Source organism: Stylophora pistillata, chromosome 14 (assembly GCF_964205215.1).
Source record: "Stylophora pistillata chromosome 14, jaStyPist1.2, whole genome shotgun sequence".
NCBI lineage: Eukaryota > Metazoa > Cnidaria > Anthozoa > Scleractinia > Pocilloporidae > Stylophora > Stylophora pistillata.
Genome location: NC_142532.1, coordinates 5,710,706 through 5,719,878, shown reverse-complemented (window position 1 = coordinate 5,719,878; position 9,173 = coordinate 5,710,706). Strand labels below are relative to the sequence as shown.

The following is a 9,173-nucleotide window of genomic DNA, read 5'->3' as shown; positions in this document are numbered from 1 at the left end:
TTTCTCTGTAATCTGCGACTCCGTCTGCGTGGGTTGCTCTTTGCTGAACGATTTAAAACCACCTGTGGAAAATGTTGACCCCATCCAGCGATATCTACACTCTGAAAATAGAATGATTTTGTGGTCATCAAAAGATTCCGCAAAGAAGACATTGTTAAATTGTGGTATTTTTTTTATATGCGATTTTGCAAAGAAAATTCGGTACGACAAAGACCATGCATGTAAAAAAATATTGCTGTCAATTGTAAATTGACTAAAGTGAGACTGGCTAACGGATCTGACCGACAGGAAAAAAAGGAGGAACTGTAAGCGGGAAGGAAGCGATCAATTAACAAACACATGCACGACAAGAGAAAGAAAACTCGATGGATGCACTGTCAGACGGTGGGGTGGACACACCCACGAACACGGGTGTGGTCGAGTATGGACTGGGGACTTGCGCGCGGACAGGTGGCAAAGGAGATTGCAACATACCAAAAATATGCTACTTGCCAACACTGTATGTAGCTCACTAGCACTTACCGGAAGATTGCTTGTCTAATCTGATATCTTTCCCACTCCCGATTCCATGGGCACGCTAAGCTATAATGTCTATATGCTTTCGGGGTTGACTTAAAATTGTTGAGCTTGCTGATACCGGGAATCTTCCTTGCCTCATCAATGACGAAATCCTCCATGCTGTCAATTGCAACTACTCTCACTCCATCGATGCCTCCGTAAGAAAGAAGAGCTTCTTGGAACTGACTTCCTGTCGTTGCCTTCGTTTATGTAGACCCTTACTTGGCCTTTACATTTTGCCGCAAGTCTGTCTGCGGCACCTTTTCCTCCCTGGGCCTGCGGGTCAGAAATGTCAATTTCTATAACCTAGACACCAGTAGATTCTACAATGGCTGGACACGCAAGGATCGCGCATGATGAATGATAGAAACCGGCGTTATCTTGCCTGAAATATGCCTTCGTTACTTCCCCGTGTTCATTTTTAGGGTCTTCAGAACATCCTGCATGATAGCCACAACTTCAGAACTTCCTTGACTGCACAACTGGATTTCATGGGTGAATCCCTGCCGTTCAAGACGGCCATTTACTCGTGACGATAGATTTTCATACAAATCATTCTCGGAAAGTTCTTTTAAAAATGTGATGATAGTTTCCTCGACGGATTTTTATATTGTTCTTTCAAGCAAGATTTTTAAAGCAGAAATAAAAGAATTTGAGGCAATTCTTTGTTTACCTGAACATGTTAAGCGTCACGGCTTAGGTCACGCACAGGTCAATAAACTTGATAAATTGCACACGTTGTCTAATGCTGTGAAAGATCCAAATAGCTTTCTTTTTCTTAATTTAAGCAAGGAGATTTTTGTGTATATATATATATATATTTGATAAGAAGCAAGTCAACACATCATTAATTTATGTATAAGTAGCGACGTTTTAGCCAACTCTGTGATTGTTTTCGAAATGTTCTGAAGTTTGTAAATTCCAGCAGCCGTATTAACGTGTGTTAAGAGACACGCCGGCACTTAAAACGTAATTAAGAAAGATTAATAAAAAACTACTTTGCTTTGCGTTCACAGCTTCACAGAAGAAACATAACGATGCTGACACCGTTTAATGGTCATTTAATTTTTTCTGTGTATTTTCGACAAACTGACTCTATATAGAGCTTGAAATGAACATCGAATTCTGCACACTTACATGGCGTTTGGGTGGCATCACGTTTTATTTAACTACCAAGACGAGACTTAATTTCCAACGGCCAAACTTTCCAGGTGTATAGTTTGATAAATGAGCTCTCGTCTGATATGGTTTTAATGTCGAAATGTTTAGGTACCAGGTGTCGTTTAAACCAGTCAAAGTTAGCCTTCATTTTGTCTTCCAAAAAAGACGTGCAGAATACACCTTTATAAAAACGACGATAAAACCCATACCAAGGAGAATTACTAGAAACTTTTCATATGCTTTTATTGTGCAGTTATATGGCAATTACTGTGCAAAGTGTGATGTTGAATGGAGTTGTTTAGCGCTACCAACATCTTTCTAAAGTTGCGTGACGATTTGACTGTTTAGGCAAGGCGAAAACGGCTATTTTGGCGAATTTTCAAACTTTTTTAAATTTCAGCCGGAGAAAAAAATCGCTGAAACTTTAAAATATTTTTTCTAAAGCTAGTTCACAGAAAGGGATGTTTTGGTAAAATAAAAAAAAATTCGAGTTTTCTTCAATGATTTTCGATTCTCGAAATATTCTGGCGGCTTCTCTTAAACGTCCACTGATGTTGACTACAATCGCATTTTGACATCAATTTCCTCTTTAGCAAAATTATGGCATATCCGCACTGTTCCTTTTCTAGAGTTTTCTCTGCAATGTACAAGCAAATTGGAAAAAAAAATGAGACTTTAAAGAATAGTTTGCAAGGTGTACTGGTTGAAACTACTGTGTTAAATGTCAGTATACATGCAAGAAATATATTTTATTAACCAAGCACGAGGGCCGTACTGGGAGATTATCGGCCCTAGGTCTTGACAGTACGGACCGAGCTGCGCTCGGTCCGTACAAAAAAGAACGAGGGCCGATATTCTTCCAGTACGGTCCCGAGCAAGTTTGGTTAATAAGAGATTTATTACACGACTGAAGTTCAAAAGGACACAAGTGCGGTATCATTCGGGACCATTCGGGACAGTGCCCGGTCCAATACTGAGAGAATATTGACCGGCAATAGAGCATTTTGATTGGTTGATTTTAGCTATTGGCCCTCTGACTTCCCGAGTCATGTAATAATAATGATGAATGATCCATTTATAGCATAAAAATGATTAATGACTGAGATAATTTAAGCAAATTTACAGAGGAGCGATCGATGATGTTTTTCAGCAACTACGATGATGAAAACTATGCGATCTTTTGACCTCCCAGGGGAATAGAACGGGTCAATGCCGTAAGGGCGAGGAAAATGATTGATATAAAAATATTTACTTTGAGTCTTATACATAGCAAAGAATGAAATCGTGGTAGCAAAATATTTGTAAAACCCTGAAAACTTCTATTGGCATTTGAAAGGGGAAACATAGACTGCAAAGTAGAATTGAAACACTTCGAGTAAGAGTTTGGTCCGTGCTGAAACATGTTAAAGTTTAGCACTAACCCTTGGATAAATTTTAGTCCAAGTCATTTTATTCCTTCGTTCAAAATTAAAGGTTATTTAGGATAATTTTCCTCTATTCTTTCGTGAGCATTTAATCATCATGCTGTAGACAAAAATAATTCTACTTAGTTTTGTTTTAAAGCTTTCGGACCTGAAATCAGATTTCGCACTAACCCTGGGTTATCTTGACCCACCTTTAAACAACCTGGCCCAGGTTGCTAAACAAAATTCAAATTGTTGGCGTCGTCTTCGAATTTAAACGCAATTCATACTATTTTTCAAAGTGTCATATACGCTACACGATGGAAGACACTAATGTTGACGAGTTTCCGTAGCAGCAAAGTTCTCTTTAATTAGTCGTATACTCACTCATTTACTTTCTATCACTGTCAGTTATTCTATTTTGGTCTCCCAGAACAAAATTCTGCGCTTTTCCGACCTCCACATGTACGGTTGAACCTATCAGTAAAAAAAGGTTGAACAGTGCATGGCATCATAAAAGTGGTTTCCTTGTCTTAAGTGAAGCTTCTTCATTCTTGTTCTACTTGAAAAAGTGCTGATTATGTCGTTTTCTAAGGGTTTGTCGTTGATTAAAAGAAAGATCCAATAAAACTAATTATAACATAACCAAAGTAAAGCGCGCGCTCTGATTGGTCAATTTAGCGTCCCCCATTTGCCCATGGGTGTACGCTGCTGACGTGAGCAAATGCAAAGACAATTTTTCCGCGCGCGCTTGTTTTTCCTGGTCGCGTAAGATTTGTTAAATAAAAGGGAACTCTTTAGCTACAATGTATCAATGTTATGTTATAAAACAAATGGTAAACACCACAGCGTACACTATTGAGTTATGGATGCCCTTGGGAGGTTTGCTAAGCACTCAAGAAGCTAGAGTCGCTCTCGGCTATCGCCTCGAGCGACTCTTACGTTTCTTTCATGCTTAGCAACCTCCCTCGTGCATCCATAACTCCATAGTGTACCCTGTGGTGTTTACCATTTGTTAAGTGTAGGAAACCCGCTTAAATATTCAATAAGATGACGAAGTCCTAAAGTTCAACTGAGACCAACCTTGTTGCGGGATGATTGTTACGTCAGAAGAGCCACCGTGACTAACAGTAACAGCAGTTTGGTAATTTCGCAAATAACTTGCAACTTTCTCTAGCTCTTTTCTCCTAGCTTCTTCTTCTTCTTTATCAACCACGTCAGCTAGTGGTTCTCTTAATTTTCTCTCAACAATATCAAGGGCTGTTTCCTTTCCCGCCTTGATCAAGAACGAAGGCCCAACGAGGAGGGAATAAAAAGGTATAGTCAGCAAACGAATCAAATGGCCCACCTAGAGAGAGCTTATCCCGGTTTCCCTAGCATGAAACGACTTTCCCTGGCAGAGGAAGTTTTCCATCACAAGCTACTATCTCCTCACGCCCCTGAACTCCATTCCTGGCATTCCGTCCAGTTTCCCTGAATTTTGACCCGTACTCATTTATATAGAGACTGGTCTGAGTTTTTACGCCTGCGGGAGGGGCCAGAGAAGTTTGGTTGTCACAATAAGACGGTAGTATTCTAACTGATACCTTCTCAAGGGGAATCAATTTTCTACAGTTCCCCCTTTATACCCGATTAGTGACGAATGATCCCCCTCCGTTCTTCTTTAGCATAATTTGCATAATGACTGGTGCCTTCTTTGTTTTTCCCATACTGTCCCTGCCCAGACAGCTGTGCGGGCAAAAATTGCGATTTACTCTAATTCAGGATCGCCACAGATGATATGTTTGGATTCTGCGAATCTATCATACCTAGTGTAGGCTTCCTATTGGCGAAAAGCGAAATATTTTAAACATCGCTGTGCTTTCCTGATTTTTTGTCCATGAACTTTGTAAAATTCTGGTAAAAGAAATTTTAAGAAATTCCTAGTGGCCCTTATAAATGTTATCTAAATATGCATTGAGATGATGTATAGTTTAGTATCCTTACAATGCTTCGCTTGGTACGGTCAGCTTTACTGTGTGGATTAGTCAAAAGTTTCTCCACCGTCTTCAGGTATCCCTTCTCAGCTGCCAAGTGTAGGGGCGTCAAATTATACTAAGAGATTAAGAGAAAAAATATATTGATTTGTCTAAGGTAACTTAAAGCGGAATACGCCTGCCCAACAATTTTTCACGATTGGCCCATATGATGGAGCCATCACAGTCTTGACTTACACGATTTAAAAATAGATATACGTTTATATTAATGAGCTGGCCCCGGTTGTTCGAAGGACGGATAACGCTATCCAGTGAATAAATCCCTATCCGGTGGATAGCGCAGTACGTTTTGGTAACACTTATCCGCTGGATAGTGATTTATCCGTTGGATAGCGCTATCCGCGCTTTGAACAACCGGGGCCTGGTAAATAGACCAGAGTCAGGAGAGAGCCAAGGTCCGTGTAACTGCTTGTAAACAAGACGAAACTTTTGCTTGTGGATGAGATGGATGGGAGAGACCACTGTGTCAATTATTCAAGCCAGCTTCGAAACACTTTCGAGAATGTTCGGACATCTGTGGATGTAAAGGACTTCTGTAGCTACGAAAATGCTTGCGCTTTTAGGACAAAATTTTCACGCCTCTAAGTAAAAAATGGATTATTGCCGTTTAGGCAGAATTTTGAGGAAGAAATGGCTGGTAGAGGGTAGGAAAGTAAGTTTCAGAGAAGGTGTGCGAAGGACGGAAAGAAAGAAGTTTAGTAGAAACCAAACATTATTTAGTGCTATGGTCAAGATTGAGAGTAACATTACTTTAGAAATTAAAGGACAGTGGAATGCTCAAGTAGTGATGGAGGGGATGTAGGTTTGATAGAAGGAAGAAAGGCGGTAAGGAAGAAACGAATGAGGCAGAATAATGATGGAGAATTATAAAGTGAGAAAGTTGTGCGGTTGGAAGAGAATTCATTATAGGCGTAACATCAGGTAAGGGAAATGAAAGTACTTGGAAAGAGTGTCAAAGAGAGAGAGGGGAGACAACAACGGAGAGTGAAGCTTCTAGGAAAGAAAAATAGTTGGGAAAAGACAAAATAAAAGCTAAGCAAAAACAGGGAGTAAGAGGGTTTAAAAGTTGAGAAGAGCAAAATAGTTTCAATAAATACCTAGAAAATATCAGAAACATACAGAATCACCAAAGTTAGTTTCAGCTCCATGTTCTAATAGCATGTCGATGAGCTCCACATCACCCTCTTTGTCACTCACAACGAAATGGAGGGGTGTCCAGTTTATCTGCAATGTTTTATGAAAAGAAATATTGAATTTTATCTGCCCTTCATCATGATCACCTGGGAAACAGAGATTTACACAGCTGATATACGTGTAACTCCCTCCAATAATCAGATACAATGAATATATGAAGTTCATATATTTTGAACTGCGGTATTAAATACGTATGATGCACGATCCTTCGCAGTAGATAGCGCTATTTAAATAGCAATAGCGAAAATCAGACTAACAATAAACCTAAATATTTATTTGTATTTAATACCGCAGTTCAAAAAAATGAACTTCGTATATTCATTGTATCTGATTTATCATCACGAGTTTATTACGAATCAACTTAACGGCCTGCTCCCAGATGGCTTGTTAGCTCAATTGGTAGAGAGCTGCACTAGTATCGCAGAGGTCACTGGTTCGAATCCCGTACAGGCCTGATTTTTTTCAGGTCTGATTTTCGCTATTGCATAAATAGCGCTATCTACTGCGAAGGAACGTGCATCATACGTATCCCTCCAATAATGCTGACACAGGGTTCGGTGGATATAGATTTACTTCCAAGGTCTCTTTGATTTGAAAAATGATCTATAAATAATAATAATAAATAGTAATGATAACAATTATCATAATAATAAATAACTGCATAAAAACTGTATAAAATTCAAATCCTACCTAACAATATTCCTAAAAATTGCATTCATTTTAAACTAGCATAGCTAGAGCAAAATAAGAGTTCACTAGTAAAATTATCGACATAAAAAGCAACTTATAATATTGATAATAATAATAATAATTTTGATAATATGGGCTAAGTGTATTCGTTCATTGGTAAAATTATCAAGATAAAAAACAACTTATATAGCAATAATAATGGTGATAATAATTATTTATATAAAAACTATATCAAAATTCAAATCCTACCCAACAATAAACCTAAAAACTGCATTCATTTTAAACTAGCATAGCTAGAGCAAAATAGGAGTTCACTAGTAAAATTATCGACATAAAAAGCAAATTATAATATTGATAATAATAATAATAATTTTTATAATATGGGCTAACTGTATTCGTTATCAGGCCAGCCAGAAAGATTCAAAAAAGAAAGATTCTAAGAAAGATTCTTAATTCCCCTCTGGATAAAACAAGACGGGTGTTGTGGAAAATAGCTATTCAACAAGTCTCTTCGTGAACTATATCATGCTCATGAAGTGGAAGTCCCAAAATCTTCTTTGTTTATATAATTATGAACTCTTCTAACTCTTATGTAAATTATCGACATTTTAATCGCGTATTTTGAGCTTGTAGTAACAAATTCCCAGATAAAATGAACATACTGATCTGATCTGGACAAGAGAAAATTCGTAACAGATATCGGCAACTTACATGAAGAAAATTAAACAGGAGCATGTTTTGATCAGAGAAGAGTCCGAAGAAACTGTAAACAGTCGCAATTCACTTCTGGCTTACAATGCGTGACTGAAATCGACCATATAATGAAAATGCCATTTCCGATTCTGACACTTCCTTTATTACTGAAACTAACTGCAATTTGAGTAACAATAGCGATTGACCAACGCAAGTAAGCTCACAATAGCGACTTGCGAGCGTAAAATCGAAAATGACAATACGGGTGTTTTCCCAGAAACTGAAATTTGACCTCGACAACGTCAACACCTGAAAGGAAGTATATTCAAGTCACGTATGGTGTATAATTTTGCGAACCAGATTTCATTCTGAATTCAAAACTCAGTAGAGAACAAAGTAAAATGCCAAAATAAACAATAAGACGAAGAATCTTTGCAGATTTTCACTGTTATTCATAGTAATATACTACTTTTTCAACTAATTGACGGGTTGATCAATGAGTTCTCAACGATGCGAAAATGCTCATAAAAATGCACGACTGCAAAGTGTACCGTTGAATGAAATTAGGAGTGTGTTTTCGGGAAAGAAATGCCGAGGAATGTCATCAAACCACACATCTTCTTGTCATGAGTCAAGTTTTAGTTATGTTGGAGTTTATGTATAGGTAAAAAGCAGAGGAACAAATTTAACAGTTTGTAGCAACAAAATGGTTTTGAACACTCCGATGGATTTTGCCTTGAAGCAATCATGTCTGACAATTGAGTTTTGATCAGCCGCCGTAAAAAAGCCACTATAGTCTCGTTTTCAGTATGAAAGTAGAGTTTTTGTCGTGTATAACTTACGAATAAGTGTTCTAAAATATCAACCAAGAGATGCTACTAATAATCTTTACAAAATGTGCAGTGTACCTGCGAATTATCGGGATCTCTGAAGTTCGGTTTCGCTCCGTTTCTAAGAAGTTCCAGAACTCGTTGTTTATCCGTAGGATTATTTCGTAGAGCCGTCCAAAGCTCTTTCCCTTTGCAAACTATATCGTCAAAATCTACTTCTCCCGTTGTCTCTGCCATTTTAAGAGTCCACGAAAACTAGCAGTAGCCCTGTCACAACAGCTCCTCAAATGAGAGTGTTCTTGATTCTTGCGCAGCTCGTGGCCTAGCGGGGACTGTGACAACAACAGCACATTTCCGAATCACCTTTAGCCTCCTTTTTAAAGCGAGGCATGGTGCTCGTCTTTTCATATGCAAATTAAACTCATTTTCACAAGAATGGTTGAACACCAGGCCTCGTTTTGAAAAAGAGGTCAAGGGTAATTCGGAATTGGCCTATCGGTCACATGGGTGTAGAAAGAAGAAATACAAAATGCAACAACTCAAAATAGATTAGGCAATTAAATTTTTAAAGAAATGTTTTTCAATTGCAACACGCAGATGCTGTCTAA

The 9,173-nt window shown here is 38.3% G+C and overlaps 2 protein-coding genes across 3 annotated transcripts in view; both read right to left on the bottom strand.

The window, feature by feature from the left end:
* LOC148716232 (uncharacterized) overlaps nt 1-1,317 on the bottom strand; it is a 3,978-nt gene extending 2,661 nt beyond the window's left edge. Inside the window, exons 1-2 of the mRNA XM_088744334.1 lie at nt 523-1,317; nt 1-101 (exon numbers count right to left, since the gene is read on the bottom strand). The exon at nt 1-101 is cut by the window's left edge and continues 2,661 nt beyond it. Coding sequence (XP_088600460.1) covers nt 1-84 — 84 coding nt within the window. The 5' untranslated portion in view covers nt 85-101; nt 523-1,317. The remainder of the gene's footprint in view (nt 102-522) is intronic.
* Nucleotides 1,318-1,945: 628 nt separating this feature from the next.
* LOC148716231 (uncharacterized) lies at nt 1,946-9,003 on the bottom strand. Of its 2 annotated transcripts, none has more exons than XM_088745499.1 (6): nt 8,644-9,003; nt 6,278-6,382; nt 5,109-5,216; nt 4,206-4,398; nt 3,510-3,599; nt 1,946-2,356 (listed from the first exon to the last, which is right to left on the bottom strand). In XM_088745499.1, the coding sequence occupies exons 1-5, from the start codon at nt 8,800-8,802 to the stop codon at nt 3,514-3,516; spliced, it is 651 nt and encodes a 216-aa protein (XP_088601625.1). In that variant the 5' UTR covers nt 8,803-9,003; the 3' UTR covers nt 1,946-2,356; nt 3,510-3,513. The 2 variants fall into 2 exon arrangements, with proteins under 2 accessions (XP_088601625.1, XP_088601626.1); XM_088745500.1 differs by lacking the exon at nt 8,644-9,003 and adding an exon at nt 7,754-7,910.
* Between the last annotated feature and the right edge of the window lie 170 nt (nt 9,004-9,173).

What these genes read in the sequence shown, in the direction of transcription:
- LOC148716231 (XM_088745499.1), bottom strand. Translation starts at nt 8,802, where the DNA reads ATGGCAGAGACAACGGGAGAAGTAGATTTTGACGATATAGTTTGCAAA. An exon ending in GAGATCCCGATAATTCGCAG is followed by an intron (nt 6,383 to 8,643) that starts GTACACTGCACA and finishes AAAACATTGCAG; the next exon opens with ATAAACTGGACACCCCTCCA. An exon ending in AAACTAACTTTGGTGATTCT is followed by an intron (nt 5,217 to 6,277) that starts GTATGTTTCTGA and finishes TTAATCTCTTAG; the next exon opens with TATAATTTGACGCCCCTACA.